The sequence below is a fragment of the Rhodamnia argentea genome, chromosome 2 (genome assembly GCF_020921035.1).
Source record: "Rhodamnia argentea isolate NSW1041297 chromosome 2, ASM2092103v1, whole genome shotgun sequence".
NCBI classification, from domain to species: Eukaryota; Viridiplantae; Streptophyta; class Magnoliopsida; order Myrtales; family Myrtaceae; genus Rhodamnia; species Rhodamnia argentea.
Genome location: NC_063151.1, coordinates 28,038,375 through 28,055,940, shown reverse-complemented (window position 1 = coordinate 28,055,940; position 17,566 = coordinate 28,038,375). Strand labels below are relative to the sequence as shown.

At 40.6% G+C, this 17,566-nt stretch overlaps 3 protein-coding genes across 6 annotated transcripts; all 3 read left to right on the top strand.

Annotated features, from left to right (window-relative positions):
- The first annotated feature begins 2,627 nt into the window (after positions 1-2,627).
- Positions 2,628-7,236, top strand: LOC115754728 (proton pump-interactor 1-like). 3 transcript variants are annotated; one of them, XM_030693859.2, is made up of 8 exons: positions 2,628-2,688; positions 3,227-3,596; positions 4,226-4,414; positions 4,523-4,702; positions 4,824-5,018; positions 5,878-5,976; positions 6,084-6,659; positions 6,745-7,236. In XM_030693859.2, exons 2-8 carry the CDS (start codon positions 3,246-3,248, stop codon positions 7,060-7,062), a joined length of 1,908 nt encoding a protein of 635 aa, XP_030549719.1. In that variant the 5' UTR covers positions 2,628-2,688; positions 3,227-3,245; the 3' UTR covers positions 7,063-7,236. The 3 variants fall into 3 exon arrangements, with proteins under 3 accessions (XP_030549719.1, XP_030549720.1, XP_048130614.1); XM_030693860.2 differs by having other exon boundaries at positions 2,628-2,764; XM_048274657.1 differs by lacking the exon at positions 2,628-2,688 and adding an exon at positions 2,721-2,850.
- A 598-nt stretch (positions 7,237-7,834) lies between these two features.
- LOC115754727 (dynamin-related protein 5A) lies at positions 7,835-13,244 on the top strand. Of its 2 annotated transcripts, none has more exons than XM_030693858.2 (8): positions 7,835-8,277; positions 8,754-8,945; positions 9,050-9,256; positions 9,552-9,980; positions 10,223-10,450; positions 10,561-10,756; positions 11,472-12,162; positions 12,669-13,244. In XM_030693858.2, exons 1-8 carry the CDS (start codon positions 7,921-7,923, stop codon positions 12,853-12,855), a joined length of 2,487 nt encoding a protein of 828 aa, XP_030549718.1. In that variant the 5' UTR covers positions 7,835-7,920; the 3' UTR covers positions 12,856-13,244. The 2 variants fall into 2 exon arrangements, with proteins under 2 accessions (XP_030549718.1, XP_030549717.1); XM_030693857.2 differs by having other exon boundaries at positions 11,469-12,162.
- Positions 13,245-15,743: 2,499 nt separating this feature from the next.
- LOC115754760 (VQ motif-containing protein 4-like) lies at positions 15,744-16,677 on the top strand. The gene has a single exon (XM_030693913.2). The coding sequence runs from the start codon at positions 15,757-15,759 to the stop codon at positions 16,363-16,365; it is 609 nt and encodes a 202-aa protein (XP_030549773.1). The 5' UTR covers positions 15,744-15,756; the 3' UTR covers positions 16,366-16,677.
- The last annotated feature ends 889 nt before the right edge of the window (positions 16,678-17,566 follow it).

Below are 17,566 nucleotides of genomic sequence, written 5' to 3'. Positions count from 1 at the left end.
TGGCAAACCTGTTTGAATAGCCAAATTGATTATGCTCTTGAAGAATTCGATGATGTTTAATTTTGACCATAAGACCCTATGCAAGGACAAATGATATGCGCAACTAGAGCGAGAAAATCATGGCAAAAAAGAGAGAGGGTAGGACGGAAATTCAAATCGCAAAAGGAGATCACAAAGAACTTTCAAAAAGTCTAATCCCACCCGAAACGCCCTAAAGAATGGCTAATCCCACCCGAAATAGATCCCGAAAGGAGAATATCTGTGTTGTCGTTCGCGCCCTAAAAGTCCCACCAATTTCTCATTGGGCTGCCTACGTTCGAAAAAAGCCTTTTTTGGGGGGGGTTGAAAAAGGGTTTGTTTGTTGGGCTATAAAACCTTCGAAACCCCACATTTCCAATTTTTTTGGCCATCAAGAAAACAACATTTTGATATAAAAAAATTAGGGAAGTTTTGGGGTGACCTTAAAACTAATCTCTACTTTATAAAATGCAAACTTTCAGTTTTTGTGTCCACTCTGAACTCGCCATCACAAGCCACATTTATAATCAACACTATCCTTGTGGAGTAGTGAAGGAGTGATACCGACTTTGATCATCTTGCGGTTTTCTACTATTCAATATCGATTACTCTATGCAAAATTTGTTGTAGATTGCGAAATAAATAGGAGATAAAGAAAGAGGAAGTAATTATATTAAGAGAAAATTGAGTAAAAGTATACAGCTTATCAGTTTTAAGTTGTTGACTAACCTATTATTATCAAGTGTTCTCAACCCCTTCCCCTCCCCCACCGAAAAAAAGAAAGATAAGTGCAATGTAAGTCCTAAAATTTGTAATGCAATTGAGTCCTAAAAAAAAATACAATCAAATCTTAAAATTTGTTATATTGGTGCAATAAAGTCTTTTCGTTAATTCCATCGAATTTGACTAATGAAAAATGCCAATGTGAATTTTTTGTTTTTTTTTTATCCTATGTGGTGTTAACGTGGCTAAAACGACATTGTTTTGGTCAAAATTCGATTTTTTATACATATTTTATTTAAGTTAAATTTAAAAATATTTTAAACTAAAGAAAATACAAAAAAGAAAAAGAAAAAGAAAAAGACATAGGCGACGGTGGGGAAATGGTCGGTGAGGGCCTAGGCCCTTGCCCGGATTCGGGTGAGGGTTCACCCGCTAGTGGCGGCCGACCACCGCCACCGACAGCCTTCACCCAAACCCGAGTGAGGACCAACGACCCTCATTGGCCCTTCACGGAGATGGTGGGCCGGTTGCAAGCCCTTACTTGCATCTTCCTTATTTTTTTTTTATTTATTGTTATTTTTTAATAAATTCGCTTATTTTAAATATAATTAGAAAAAAATATGAATTAAAATTCAGATTGGACCAAAACGATGTTGTTTTAGCAACGTCAGCACCATGTAGGATTAAAAAAAATGACAAAATAGCCACGCCGGCATTTTTAGTTAGCCAAGTTATACGGAGTTAACGGAATTATTCGATTGCATTAATATGACAAGTTTTATGGCTTAATTGCACTTTTTATAAATTTTAGGAATCAATTGTACTTTCATTATAAATTTTAAAACTTACAATTCTTTTGAGAATGGGTTTAATATACGTAATATCGCACTTTCAAATGGTAGAATTAGGAAATAGCACAAAAAAAAGGGCAATTATTATTAAAATGTTTTATTTTTAATGTAATTCTTCTTTGGCCCTTTTTTTCCCCCTAAAGAAGAAACACAATCCCTGTAGTTACCGTAGAAATGACACGTAGGTATTTATCTTTACTATCATGCTATTCAATATGAATCCTCCCTCTTAAGGTAGTAGTGCATTAAAAACCTTTACCGGATACGTGTCCGGCATTTATTTCAGGTCACTAAATGGTCTTCTCCTAAATTTTGTCTCTTAGTTTCCTTGATAAGGATTAGGAACTGACATGCCAAACTAATATGGTCATAAAAAGTAAAATTAATTTGGTCAAAGAACAAAAAAAAAGAAAAAAGAAAAGGAAAAACGAGTGCCTTCAAAGGGAAAATATTTATTTCCTATATTACTATAAATTCACAATCAATTCAAAGGATTTTTTTTTTGTCTGTGCTACCTCTAACTCTTATCTTTCCGACTTTTACCCCGCCTTTGGAGCCGAACACCGCACTTATAATAGTAGTGACCCACCCCAATCTCTTACCAGCAAGGGGGTCGCATGTTTATTGACAATTTAAAGGAATAAAAAAGTTGGCAAATCACATATTATCAAGTCATCTTTGGTGTTCGATCGAGGAAAAAAAAAGTCAATCTTTGGTGGTAAGGAGGAGAAAATCATTTTTCTTTTTGGTTTTCCCCTCTCTCTTTTCATTTTCTTTATTTTTCTTGAATTTGGCCGGCAGGTTATTAAAACAGAAATGCAAGAAAAGGTTCTAAAGATATTTCGAATAAAAAAAAACTAAAAATGTCCATCTATTTTTACTGCTTTGGGAAGTTACAGTGTTATTACCTTATTTTCCTCTAAAGTCGCAGCATTTCCACTCTTATTTTTTTTTTTTTGGTCTGAAGGATTTCCACTCTATTTAAAGACAGAGATGTCCTAACTCTGACCCTCGCGTCTCTCTCTTGAAATCTGAAGAGAGAGAGAGAGAGAGAGAGGGGAGAAAAGAGGACGAGATCTGATCATTTTCAGCTCAGGTACTTTGCCTAAACTGGGAATTTTCGTGGACCCTTTTCAAAAGGTGTTGTCTTTCGATTCTGTATCTGCTTCCTGGTAATCATTTTCTCCTCTCTCTTTTTTGGCCCTTCTTGGGGCTAGATTCTCCACCAACTGCATTAGGATTCTGATTTTTCTTCTGGGTATTTAATTGCTTCCTTGTTGCAAAGATTCAAGATTTTAAGAGTAATTCTTTCTGGTTCCTTTTGTTCGCTTTTCTAGATTTCAATTTGCATGGGCAGCAACTTTGAGGCTGGATTGTGCATTGGTGGTTTTGATGCTTGAGAACGTGTTCTTGCCATTCGTTTTCTCTGTCATGCCTGATTTTGATTGATTGAAATGCTTAATGAAGGCGCATATAGGGTCAATTCAAATCTATAGCTAAGCTCCACATGTGTCGCCCTTTATGCGTGTTGTAAAGCCTCCCAACAGATAACATCCAGAAATTCGTTGCAATGGTCTGATCATTGCTCGTATAAACCATTTTTCCTTTGTTGATCTGGGTTTTGTGCTATTCAGTACAAGGAGAAAAAGAAAAATGGCTATTGAGATTGCGGGATTCGAGATGGCCCCAGCACCCACGGAGGTTCCATACGTGAAGGAAAATGGGCAATTCGATAAGGGCACAACGTTAGGCGAGACCGTGACATTGGGTTCGCATGAGGAGAAGCCCAGTTTGGGAGAAGGTAACAAGGTTTCGGAAGTGAATTTTCCAACGGATGCCATTGATGAATGGCCTGCGCCTAAGCGGATCCACACTTTCTATATGGTGAAGTATCGCTCTTACGAGGACCCATCAATAAAAGTCAAAATCGAGCAGGCTGATAAAGAGATTCAGCGGAGGAATCTAGCCAAGTTCCAGATCACTGAAACATTGAGGGAGAAGAGGGTAATCAGAAAATTTGTGCATTTTATTTTGATAATGACACGTTTCTTTAGCTATGACTCTTTTTACCATGACTTTGATGGTAAAAAATATAGGCCATAAAAATTATGCTTGATTTGATGGTAGTTGTTTATGCATATAGCAGATCTCACATGGCGATGGCATACTAATGGTGATGTTCTACCTGATTTTTTTCCTCAATTCCTTTTGAGAATATGGGAGGTTTTATTTCTTACAGTGGTGTAACTTTTCATTCTCCACTTAATGGTCTTTATGCGAGCGAAACTCTTACCGCTAATTTCACTCTTAGCAGCAAGAGTATATTGTCTATTCCCGAAATGTTCACAAATTTCTGTTTATCTGTATATTAATCACTGTTGTTATGCAACATCAGTTTGCCAAAATATGATATCTTTACCTTGTTTCTCTAATGAAATTAGGCCGCCACTTAGTTTTTTCCTTCCATGCCACGTATCTTTTTTATTAGTTGATATTTCCACTGAATTTCCTGCGATTGTTTGATTGGGGAGGAAAGCAAAAGTACTGTGCTGAGGCACCATGTAGAACATGAAATAGATGTTGTGGGGACACTTTTGGTTGCAGCTGTTTTGATGTTTGTTTCCACTATGCAGTCGGAGAGGGCAGATCTAATTGCTCAATTAAAAGCTCTTGGGGTGGAGAATAGGAACTTCAATATTATTCTGGACGAGAAGAGAAAGGATATGGAGCCCCTGCATGAGGCGCTGGGCAAGCTTCGCCATGCGAACACTGGTGGTCGAGGAAGTGGCTTATGCTCATCTGAGGAAGAACTTAATCTGCTTGTAGGTTTCATTTTAAGTTCAGTTATACCTGGACTCTCTATAATGCTGAAGTTGATAAGTATGTTATTTTGCTATTTCCTCTCTGCTTAGTGAGGTTGCTTATTGCAGATCCAGAGCTTGAATTACCGCATCCAACATGAGAGTATCCCGTTGACAGAGGAGAAGCAACTTCTACGGGAGATTAAGCAGCTTGAGGGGACTCGGGAGAAAGTCATTGCAAATGCTGCAATGAAGGCAGAGGTTCAAAAGTCAGTTGGAGAGAAAGAAGCCATTCAAGACCGAGTCAAAGTAACTCGTTTGAAACCAAAATTTATCCTATAGGCTCTTTTGAAGCTTTCCATTCATTATTAAATGCAGTCATTGTGCACTGTTAAGTGATGCGCACATATAATTTGTGATGTGAACCCAGCTTATAGGTGCTGGTCTGGACGAGGTGAGGAAGGATCAGCAGGTGGTTAAGGCAAAAATTAAGGTTCTTAAGGAAGAGCTGGAGGCGATAGATGCGGAAATCAAGTCTTTTCAAGATGAGCTGTCAAATGTTATCCAGAAGAAGGATATAGCATATGAAACTATTCAGGAATTGAGGAGAAAGCGTGACGAAGGGGTACAATTTTTTCCCTTCGTTCCTCTTTGCAGCATTGAGTTCTTCCACTTGCAGGATCATAAGTAGTGCATATGTCTCTTCTGCGGTGAAGTTACCAATCGATGAAAAATTTGAAAGCTGGTTATGTTGAAAATTTGGCTTACTCTTTACAGAGCTAAGCTCTAGATCGTTGTACTTGCAATCTGCTGTTGGTAGAAATTGTAGCGGCTTATGCACAAATGCAGCTCTCTAATCTGCCTCTAAATGTATATTTGCTGACCGCATGTTCGTCCAGGTTACTCAGCATTATTTTGGAATTCACTGCTTAGGAATGCAACTTTATCTCAGAATACTTATTTTGCAGCGCTGCTTGTTTGTCATCTTCCTGTACATCTTTTACATTGCCGTGAAATACTTGTTGAGTGAGGAAGACTCTAAATTCGTTCTTTAATATACTCAAATTACTAGTTATTGTTTGCCTGTATTGGTAGGAGATGAAGACACCAATATTAGTTAAACATGATGTTTTGCCAGATAAAGTAAGGCTACAGTTGTCAGTGAATAGTACGGCAAATGTAATGGTGAGGTGCAGGTTGTGACTTTTTCCGCATAGTGAATTCAGGAGAGCTTGACATTACAATAGTTTACCTAATAACTTGACAATATGGTGGCTCTGAATATGTGTCCTGCTTTTTCCTTGTGTATACCAGTCACTTCTGACTACATTAAACTGATTTTTAAGGGGTAAAAAGGTAGTAAAATGTGGCCTTGGATTTGGAAAATCTACCAGTGAGCCGAAAATTAGGCCAGAATTCAGTATCTGATATGTCCTCATTTAGTTAAAATATACAATCTACTCACATTTGCTGTTCTTTTCCAGAATGCCTGTTTTTACCGTAATCGTACACTCTTGAACCAAGCCAAAGAGCTTGCAGCTAGGAGAGATGTCAGAGCCATTGAAGAAATTGCTCATTCTGAGGTCTGTTAATTTGGCTACTGATGCTATTTGAAAGTCAAGATATTAGCACAGATAATTGCTGTTGAAAGCATGTCTTACTTCTTTGCTTTTATCATCTCGTTGTTTAGGTCGAGAACTTCTTTGCTCTCTGGAATGGTCCCAGAAGTTTCAGGGAGGATTATGAGAACAGAATTGCATCATCTCTGGATTTTAGACAGATGAGTAGAGATGGACGAACAAAGTCCCCTGACGAGAAACCAGTGGCAGTGGTGCGAGATTCAGTATCCTTGGAAACAGAGTCACTCGTCAAGGCCAGTGCAAAAAAAGCAGCAAAGGAAGATCCCAAGACGATGGTGCAGCACAATACTGCTCCCGCACAAAAGGTCCAGAAAGAGACTGTTAAGAATGTCCAGAAAGAGACCGTTACAAAAGTCCAGAAAGAGACCGTTACTAAAGTAAAGGATATTGAAACCACACCAGAGCATCATGAACTAGCTGAAAAGGAGAATGCTGACTCACAGAAACCTCCGAAGCGCACTCCGCCCGTGGTTAATGAGGTCGATCTGGTGAAGCTGAAAGAGATGAAAAGAGAGGAGGAGATTGCTAAAGCTAAGCAGGCTATGGAGAGGAAGAAGAAGCTGGCCGAGAAAAATGCTGCCAAAGCGGCCATAAAGGCACAAAAGGAAGCCGAAAAGAAACTCAAGGAAACTATTCACTTCCTCTTCTCTATGTTGCTTCAGGTATTACTTAGAGGTTAAGATTGACTGGTGTTTTTCTGGGTATCTACAGGAACGGGAAAAGAAGGCAAAGAAGAAAGCGGGTACATCTGCTCCTGCTACTGATTCGGATGAAGCTGCTCAAGTACCTGAAGAATCAGTTGAAATGGAGAAGGTGGATCCAGGTGTCGAGGCCGTCCTTCCTGTGAAGGAGAAGTTCACCAAGGAGAATCCAGTCAGACACAGGACTCGTACAAAAGGCGCGGAATCGCTCCCAAAGGCAATACTCAAGCGGAAGAAGTCAAGCAACTACTGGGTTTACGTTGCTCCCGTTGCTGTTGCTGTTACAGTTGCTCTGTTGCTAGTTTTAGGATACTACTATACTTACTGAAGCAGAGATACTGCTAGCGAGTATAGTGATGGACATCCGGTTTCATAGATCTGTTGTAGCAAACTGGTAATTTTGTTTTGTCCCCTCTGCGGGATGGACTAAAATGTCATAATCGTCGAGCAACTCGGTCTCTTCAAATTTTGACTATAGTGAACCATACCTGTTTCTGCGAAATTTGCGCACAGTTGTCCGGCAACTTGTGGGTGTCGAAGATCATATTGCAATGTGCCTTTTCGTCGACATTTTGCTAGTTTGATTTGGTTGGGAAAGTACTGGATGGCCTGTGGATTTCTTAGCGGTTTGTGGGTTGCAGTCTTGCGCTGAACGTGTCCTCCCAAAGGATGATGAGTTCTCAGCTTCTTTGCGTGCATGATTGTGATTCGTGACTCTTGCCTCCCTCTGTGGTTTTCATGTGTAAGCATATTATCATATTCTAGAGAAAAATGAACGAGAAAATCGTTTACGGTAGAAAGTTCGCGCTTATATCCTTAAATAAATCGAATCTTTTGGATTATGATATACTGAGAATTGATAAATTTTCATCGGATAAATTTACCAAAAAACTCGAACTAGAAGTTGAGAGGCCATAACAAGAGAGAGAAGAATGAATTGCTAGCAATGCCGTGCGACCCACGAAGACCGATCTTACAGGCCCAGCCCAACCATTGCTAAAAAAATGCCATGCGGCCCACGAAGACCGATCTTACAGGCCCAGCCCAACACTTCCTTCTCTTCAACGTCTTCCTTTCAAATTTAAAATTCCATTGACGCTCTCGGCTCTCCTCTTCCCTCTCCTCTCTGCGATAATCGACCAAACACTTTCAAATTCCTCTCTCTCTCTCTGCATTTGCTTCCTCCATGGCGGCCACCAACACCTTCCTCACCACGCCCACCAAAACTCCCTCTTCTCAGTCCACTCACCCCAAGCGATCCCTCCATAACCCCAACCCCCTCGACCCGTCCTCCGCTCGCTCCTCCACCTCCCGCTTCGAGGCCTACAATCGCCTGCAGGCTGCCGCCGTCGCGTTCGGCGAGAAGCTCCCTATTCCGGAGATAGTCGCCCTGGGCGGCCAGTCCGACGGCAAGAGCTCGCTCCTCGAGGCTCTGCTTGGGTTCCGATTCAATGTCCGCGAGGTCGAAATGGGAACCCGCAGACCCCTGATTCTGCAAATGGTGCATGACCCCTCAGCGCTCGAGCCGCGTTGCCGATTCCAGGTCTAGTTTTGTCGGATGAATTGCTTAGGTGGTCTAGACGTAGAGTGACTTCCAGTTCTAGCGAAATGAATCTGGGCAATCTCTTTTCTATCTTTTCATTCAAACGTCAGATATATAATTTGGGCTGGTTTTGTTGGTAATGCATTCAAAATAAGCCTACAGCGGCTACTGTCATTGTAAGTTGGTGGGGGGTTGAGCAACTTTTGATATTTGGTCCTTTCATTTGTTGGACTGTTGTCAATTGGTCTAGTCTCGGTATGCAGTTCTTCCAATTGGGCTAATGTCTGGATGTTAAGTTCACAAACACGTTGTGCTCTCATAAAATGAAGAGGAATCTGGACATTTTTCTTGTACACGGTCACCTTCTGAGTTCAAGGATGTAGATCAGTCTCCTATGCATAAGTATTAACAACATATTTATGCACACTAAAAGGGTTGTGTGATTTTACTGAGTTTCTCCAAATGTGTGGTGGCAGGAGGAGGATTCTGAAGAATACGGAAGCCCAGTTGTTTCATCATCTACTATCGCGGACATTATAAAATCTCGAACAGAAGCACTCTTGAAGAAGACCAAGACCGCGGTATCATCTAAGCCAATCGTGATGAGAGCCGAATATGCTCATTGTCCAAATCTCACAATTATCGACACCCCTGGTTTTGTTCTTAAGGTTAGTTGATTATGTCAGGCAAAGGACAGCATAACCATGAAAAAGATTGCAAATAAAACAACCATACCTAGGTTTTTTCACGAAATTCCATAACTTCGCTGCAGGCAAAGAAGGGAGAGCCTGATAGCACCCCTGAAGAGATTCTTCAAATGGTTAAGTCATTGGCTAGTCCTCCTCATAGAATTCTTGTGTTCCTTCAACAAAGTAGTGTTGAATGGTGCTCATCATTATGGTTGGATGCAATTCGTGAAATTGACCCATGTTTCAGAAGGACAGTGATTGTCGTCTCAAAATTCGATAATCGTCTCAAGGTATGTGACCACGTTATTTTCCACCTCCAGCCTTATGTGCACAGTTACAAGTAAGGCAAATGATTAACCAGAATGAATTGAGAATTTATGAAAGCAGTATAATAACCATGAAAATTGCAGTTGCTTTGCCAAAGGTTATCCGCTCGTGCATGGTACAAGTCAGAAACTTGTCGACCTCATGATTAGTCATTTTCTTCCTTCATCTATACTAGTAGTTGACGTATTTTGAGGAGATACCATGAAATGATGAATTTCTAGTATACTTAGATTTGACATTTTAGCTAAAATGTATCAGGAGTTTAATGACCGGTGGGAGGTGGACCGATATTTGAGTGCTAGTGGATATCTTGGAGAAAACATACATCCATTTTTTGTTGCTCTGCCAAAGGATAGGACCACCGTTTCAAATGAGGAATTTCGTAGGCAAATATTCAAAGTGGATGAAGAGGTCTTGCGTCATTTACGTGAAGGCATCAAGGGAGGATTTGATGAAGAAAAGTTCAGGACCCACATTGGGTTTGGTTGTTTGAGAGAGTACTTGGAATTCGAGCTTCAGAAGAGATACAAAGAAGCCGCGCCTGCAACCCTAGCTTTGCTTGAGCAGCGTTGCAATGAAGTTACGAGTGATCTAGCGAGGATGGACTCAAAGATACAAGCAACTTCCGATGTCACTCATCTGAGGAGGTCTGCAATGATATATACTGCTTCTATCAGCAATCATGTGGTGAGCATATATGGAACTCCCCACTCTTTCAAAACATTTTTTTTGCAAAGTGTCTACTGTCTACTGACAAAAGCCTATGACAAAATTTCGCTCTGTTCTTTTGCTATTAACAACTTTTGATATCTAAATTTTCGATTTTCTTTTAACAATAGCGGATGATTATTTTAATTCTGTGTGTATTTTTCTTTTATTTCATTAATATACTGATCAAAACAGTAGTACTTTTTTTTTAATTGTTAAAGGGAGCTTTGCTTGATGGAGCGGCAGATCCTGCACCAGAGCAATGGGGCAAAACAACCATTGAGGAGCAGTCACAGAGTGGTGTGGGAAGTTGGCCTGGTGTCACAGCAGATATCAGACCTGCCAATGCTAATCTTCGGCTCTACGGAGGAGCTGCCTTTGAGAGGGTCATGCATGAATTTAGATGTGCAGCCTATTCGATTGAATGCCCTCCATTATCAAGGGAGAAGGTATGTATCAGGATAGATGTAGTGTGCACCAAGGTCATTGAGCATTTTGGCACGAAGTTTAATATATGAACTTGAAAGGGTAAACTGTAAAGTATCTCGACTTGTTGCAGGTGGCGAATATATTGCTTGCCCATGCTGGACGAGGCAGGGGTAGAGGACTGACAGAAGCAGCTGCAGAGATTGCTCGAGCTGCTGCTCGCTCATGGCTTGCTCCTATACTGGAAACTGCCTGTGAACGGCTTGCCTTTGTTTTATTGAATCTGTTTGATATTGCTCTTGAGAGAAATCGCGGCAGTGACTCAGACTGTAAGAAGCTATTCTGTTTTTATTTTTAAGCTAGGATTATAATAAAACCATAGATAAGCTAGAATTGACACGACTTGGCATGTTTATCAGAGAAAATATTAGTGAATTTGAAAATGACATGAATCCAAAATAAACGAACTTTTTAGCACATTTGACATAAACTGTATTGTTTTGCAGTAACACAAATTTACATGAATTTGTAACCTGCACTTGACATCTGAACACCAATCAACAGCCCTGTGGTGCCATTTTTTTCTAGAGCTAAGTGGATTTACTCTTAGCAAGATATAGCATATCTTATATCTTCTTCGTTTTTCCCTCTTAGCTTGAAAATTTAAGAAAACAATGGGCGGTCCTTTTGTTTTTCTAGTTTCTTCCTCACTCGACTTAAATATAAGTCTTCCTATTTAGATTTTGATAATCAGGCTTCGCATGTGGAATGCTGTAAGAGAAAGTTGTAGGTCATTTTTGGTTGTATTGCTTCTTGCACACATCCTAGTCCTAAGTGGTTCATCTTAACTAAATGTGCACTCGTTGGTTAGTGAAGTTACTTAAGTACTATATGCAGTTGGGAGATGTAATATCTCCCAGGGGAATAAATAAAAGTCTAACATCTTTCATGACCTCCGGCAATTCTTTCATGACCTCCATTTAGCATTTATATCTGAGTGAAACATGACTTCTAAGATTGCGTGGCCTTTGTCTGATTCAGCAGATACTGGGAAAGATGGAAATATGGAGGGTTATGTTGGCTTCCATGCTGCTTTAAGGCATGCTTACTTTCGCTTCATAAAGGTTATTTCCAAACAGTGCATGGAATTAGTTCAACATCACCTCAATTCAGTTACAAGCTCATATTCAGAGGTCTGTTATGAAAACGACTTCCAATGTGGCTTCGGCTCGAGTGGGACGTCATTTTCTAACCTAAACCAAAGTTCAGTTTCACTATTTCTTGATTTATCTGAAAAAGGGGCAGCACCCCGTGATGAGACAATGAGAGATCAAGAGAACGTACCCCCTGAAAAGAGCACATCAGAAATCACCCCAGGGAAAGGTGCAGATGGGAGAGAAGCTCTTCGAGAAAACCAAATGACCATTCCTGAAACTCCATCACCTGATCAACCATGTGATATGGCCATTAATGTGGTCAAGAAGGAAGTGGGAAACTATGTAGAGGCTGGGCCAAGAAAACGAAATTCAAGAATAACAGGCAATAGTAGACATATGGAGCACTTAAGAGTTCAAAATGGAGGAATTTTATTTGGCAATGGCGATGCATGTTCAAGACCAGGCTCAGCTTACTCTGAAATCTGCTCGTCTGCTGCCCAACATTTTGCACGGATCCGGGAAGTCCTTGTCGAGCGAAGTGTGACATCAGCTCTGAACTCTGGATTTTTGACCCCTTGGTAAGCTTTCATAGTCTGATGAAATAAGCTAGCGTGAGTATTCTTTTTATCGGTACTAATTTCGACTAAAATCGGACCAATTTGGTGTTGTCTTTGACCTACTCAGTGTATTCAACACTACATTTAATCTATGTTTCAAAATGGCACCAATTAGTAGAATCATCAGTTTTTGGGCTGTGTTTTTTCCATGCATCTTGGTATCTGCAGTATCAGAAGCTCCCATCTTGGATAATTTCAGAAGCTCCCACTTAAAGAGCTGTTTTTTGGTCTCAAGCTACCTCCCTCTTTAGCTCTTTTTTTGCAGTAGCACCTCTTCAACTTTGAAATTATCCAACTAACTTAATCTATCATAATTAATGATTTACTTTCTAGGAGGTTCCTAAGTTCACCAACCTTGCAAGTTTTCCATTCAAATGATGAGCAATATAATTGCATGTCCCCTTTCCTGATTTCATTTATGTTTTGAATTGCCAACTGATTATATGTTATGCTGTTTATTCTCACAGCCGGGAGAGGCTTGTGGTGTCACTGGGTTTGGATTTGTTTGCTGTGAATGACGAGAAGTTCATGGACATGTTTGTGGCGCCTGGTGCTATTGATGATCTGCAGAATGAAAGGCAATCTCTTCAGAAACGTCAGAAAATTCTGCAGTCTTGCTTGAATGAGTTCAAGACGGTGGCTCGGACACTCTGATGACCTTCAACTGCTTTGTTTTCTGCTTTCCTGTTCATGAGAGTGACTTCTTATTGCAGTTAGGAATAGCTTCACCTCTGGTGAAACAAAGAAATTTTTAGGCATTTAGTTGACTCCCTCCAGGATTTTTTTACCATTCTTGCACCATCGTGTGACTCGTTCACCAGTCATTTGCACTTCACAGGTTGGTATCAAGTTGTATATGAGGTATGCTATTTGCTGTGCCACTCTACTGGGTTGAAGAACCAATTGCTTTGAAATGAGATGAGCAGTGTGAGCACAGCGCACCTCTTGGCTTGTTTATCAGTGAGGGAATATATTTTATTACATGACAAGCTGACGAGCTTATTCACAATTCAAATGGTTATGGATTTTTTGGCATTTTTGAAGTCAGTAGGAGTTAATGATAGATATAGCACATACAAGGCCACAGAGAATCTGACTAGCTCCCCCGTATAAAGCCTACTATGATACTCCAAAAATCAACAGTGACTCTTCATTGCATAAATATTTTGGTCGACAAAGTACAATTTGGAGACTAAAATCAGTAAGGTTTTGCCTCGTAAGCTTCAGATTAAAAGAACTAGATCATGAAAGCGTATGCAGCAATTAACTGTGTTATGGTACTGAGTCTGAAATGCAGAAACTTCATATGACATTTTGGTCAAGTTGTCTGCTTCTGCTGACATTTTTAACGCCAGTCAAGGAGCGGGAATTATATTCTACAGCCTGAGTTCACAGTCTCGAGCCCCACGAACCCCATGATTTGAGCTGCAATGCAAGCGATTATTACATTGTTTTCAAGCTAAAGCATGTGCTGGACATTAGCCTTGCGCTGCTGCATTGTCAGTCGATAAGTCTGAGTTCGGCGGATCTTTGCCATATCCTTTTTGAAAGCTCTAGGCATAAGAAATAAGAAATACCAAATTTATTAATGAATCTCCGGTGATGAAGCCGGCCAGCAAAGATTACTAGTTGCTCTGCAGGATTTTTTTTTCATAAAGAATGTATAATCGGTATTGTATAATCGTGTGGTTGGACATTCATGAGCACAATGATATGTATCACGCGGAGGCAGCTTTTATGCAATGAATCTTCCCGTGGAATGGAAAAAAATGAATGGCAGCCTTTTTTTTATTGGTAAAGTATGCATATAACTTTCCAAAGTGCCAAAGAACAAGAGGAGGCCGAACACACAAATCTTGAACCAAATAGGACACAAGAACATGTCCTAAAGGGTTCAAAGGTGAAATGGCGCAGCATGAAGCATCAACAAGAAAAAGAGAAAGTGAAATGCCAAATGAGCGGCCAAACCAAGCTAGAAACTACACGGCCAAAACAGCGGCCAAAAAGAAGAAATTAAAGGTACAAGGAACTGAGGTGGTCCTCAAAGATCGAGGAGGAGAGACCCCAATTCCTTTGCAAACGCCTATTGCGGGGATGATCTTCAATGCGTCCAATTTTTTTTTCTCTCTTCTTCTTTCGATTCTCTTTTTATCACTTGCAATTAGACCCGTCGAAATGGATCGTAAACACAATTTTTAACCCATTTTGATGGGTTAAGTAATTATATGAATCATGCTAGTTTATATTGGTCAAAGCTCACATAGATGCTAAATGGATTCACAATTTACTCAAGCCCAACCTATATTTATGACTCTAAGTAATGGAATCCTCGGACAGAAAAGTCTTGGTGGTTTCGCAAGATGGGCTGACTTCACCCTCATAAAAAAATTATCAAGACAGCTTCCTTTTTTTTTTTTTTCCGTTTCTTTTTCAAATATATAAAATTTTTAAGTTTCGTCGGCTAGTATTGACATTGTAATTTTTATGTAATATTCTAATCTTAGTTCTTGTCATTGCAATCTATTGTCAACACGAATCTTCTTCAATATCTTACATTCCATTTTGTAAAGAGATTCACTTCCTCCATGTCTTTTGTTAATTGTTACTGTAATTATAAAGATTCATTGCCAAGTACTAAATTTCTCTTATTCTCATTGGGAATCAATTCAAAATTTAAAAATTCTATGTGATGTTGAAAACCAATTATTTAGCATCTTGTAATTAAAATAGTGATTTTCTTTCTCCTAATAACATATACACATGAATTGAGCGTTCAATTGGCAGAGCATGTAATGTTCCAAACAAGCACAAACTGAGGTTCAATGAATCAAATCACACAGACATCAACGTTGATTCCTTGTCCCAAGGACCCATCTTAGTCTCTGCCTTAGCTGTTTCACCTTTCTCATCCTCAATTGCCTCGTGCATTTTCTTCCACCCTACTGTAATGCCTCGTCCCAAGGACCCATCTTAGTCTCTGCCTTGCGGCCACGGCTTTTGGAGTTTTTTCGAGCTCGTGGCCGTGGCGGCTTGAGCCGCATCTCACGGTCATGGCCGCTTGAGGTTTTGCATTGATGTGGGTGTTAGATTATGTGAATTTCGGATTGGATTTGGCAGGATTTGGTGGAAGAATACGATAATAACGATGGTTACACATGAAGAAGGAAAAAAAAAAAAATTCAAATCTACAATTTCGAAGGACGTGACGTCAAGGGGATGATCAGTGATACTTTTGAAAAAATACGGGGATGGTTCGGAATAAAAAAAAAGTAGAGAGATAGATTCAAATTTTGGACTAAAATACAGAGACCGGCAATGAAATTTTACGCAAAATAACCGTTGAACTATATCCAAATAATGCACTCCTCACTTTTAAAAGAAGATGTTGCAAGAACTCATTCTACATTGGACATTGTAAACAATGTTAACTACACAATAAGAAACATATGTCGTCCATTTAGTGGGATTTCTCTGTGATTTTTGCTGATTGTAGAAGAGCTGCCTCTCTCCAATCCATAAGCTCCTTCAACATCACTGCGCCATTGTCAAAGCCCTATGAGTTGCACCACCAGCAATGGGGTGGCCCAAAGTTCCACCCGACCATTCACTCCGGAGCCCGTCTTCCTGCGCCCGACAACCTATGTCCAAGCAGACGCCACCGCCTTTAAGCAAGTAGTGCAGATGCTCACCGGATCGCCCAAAACAGCGAAACAAGCCTCGACCGCGGTCCAAGATCTGGGGCTGCCTCCCTCGCCTTCAGCGAGCGTGAAACCTCCTCCCTCAAGTAGTCCCAGGAAGCAAGGTTTCAAGCTGTATGAGAGGAGGAACAATCTCAGCAACTGTATCATCATGAACACTGTTGTTGCCGGCAACTCATCTCAGATAACTCCCGGGTTCTTGTCTTCCGGATGCGCGGCGGAGATGTTGTCGCCAAGCGCACTCGATTTTCCAAATAAGCTCGTGCTTAGCCCCGTCACACCTTTGAGGGGAGACCCTTTTAGCAAATCATCTTCTCCTTCGGGAATTTTGTCCGAGGAGAAGGCCGTAGCTGATAAGGGTTTTTACTTGCACCCGTCACCGAGAAAGTCTCCCCGAGATGCCGAGCCGAAGCTTTTGCAGCTCTTCCCTACAACTTCAGGTGCTACTTCTTTCACAGAGAGATGAAGAGACACGATATCCAGAGCCATGGTATCTCTCTCTCTCTTGCTGGAATTACTAACATTGTATCTGAAAAAAAATCTGTGGTATGGAGGAGTAATTTCTGAAGGACTTCTGAGGAACTGTAAAGGATGGCATAAAAGAGAAAAATCATGTGCTCCCTTAGTTTGTACCGTCTCAGCAGGTTTAACAGTCTGTCTTCACCTGTTTTATTAGACAAGCAAAGCTTCACTGTCCGTTGCTTCTTCACAAAAATAATAGCTTCATCTAGTATCATATCATATATTTCGCGGTCACAATGGAGGTTCCATCGCACCAGAGGTGTGAAAGTATAATACATTACTACTTCAGCACGGCCAGGTGAAATCGATAAGCCTCGATATCATTAGTAACATTGAGTGTGCCCCTCAAGTTCTGCATATCTGAGTGCATATCTCTGAACTTGATGGTTGCTCGAGAAGTTCGATCCCTATTGCTAGGCAAGCTAATGCACTGTTCGAGCTTTTTTTTATCATTCGACCTATCGATAGGTGTTCCGGGACAACCATGAATGTTACTTAGGACAGTAAAACTTCCTTGTGGATGCTTATAAAATGGGAACCATTGTAACATATTACAGGAAATCACCGAGAAGGCCTTCAGACAGTCACAAACGTAGTCTTCTCTTCAAGAGCAACATGCGCTCGACCCTCCGCGACGGAAACATGACTCAATGATCGCCTCATATTCACAGAGTGATGCATTTGGGAACTGATGATAACTTTGAAACACCAAGGATAGCGGTGGCGACAACTATCTGCGTCGCCACAACATCCACGGAGAGCATTGCAAATATGCACTGCCCAACCTTCCCCTCAAGGAGGATTAAGTCAGTTACCCAAAAACTGATACCACAGCTTGAGCTGAACGTCGGTCAGAATAAGGCAACCTCATCCAAATGCAACGTGGGGAAATCAAATGCATCTCATGTGCTTGCCTTTCCCTCTCTCATTGCAAAGTCACGGAGTGATACCACTACGCCATTGTCCAACAAAATACAAATTTTTGTCCGAGAGGATCTTCATCCCGCAGAAAACACAAGACGCTATCTTTTGGTGCGACGTTACTCTGACATTTATTCAGGTTTTATTGGTGAGAGGTGTTGAGGAACATGGCAGTGTAACTAGCCGGAACTTTTTTATGACAAATTGCTTAGATTAACATGGGT

Coding starts and splice junctions, on each gene's coding strand:
- LOC115754728 (XM_030693859.2), top strand. CDS start 3,246: ATGGCTATTGAGATTGCGGGATTCGAGATGGCCCCAGCACCCACGGAG. Junction 4,415..4,522: donor AGGAAGAACTTAATCTGCTT/GTAGGTTTCATT, acceptor TGCTTATTGCAG/ATCCAGAGCTTGAATTACCG. Junction 5,977..6,083: donor AAGAAATTGCTCATTCTGAG/GTCTGTTAATTT, acceptor CTCGTTGTTTAG/GTCGAGAACTTCTTTGCTCT.
- LOC115754727 (XM_030693857.2), top strand. CDS start 7,921: ATGGCGGCCACCAACACCTTCCTCACCACGCCCACCAAAACTCCCTCT. Junction 8,946..9,049: donor CCCCTGGTTTTGTTCTTAAG/GTTAGTTGATTA, acceptor ACTTCGCTGCAG/GCAAAGAAGGGAGAGCCTGA. Junction 10,757..11,468: donor TCGCGGCAGTGACTCAGACT/GTAAGAAGCTAT, acceptor TGTCTGATTCAG/CAGATACTGGGAAAGATGGA.
- LOC115754760 (XM_030693913.2), top strand. CDS start 15,757: ATGAGTTGCACCACCAGCAATGGGGTGGCCCAAAGTTCCACCCGACCA.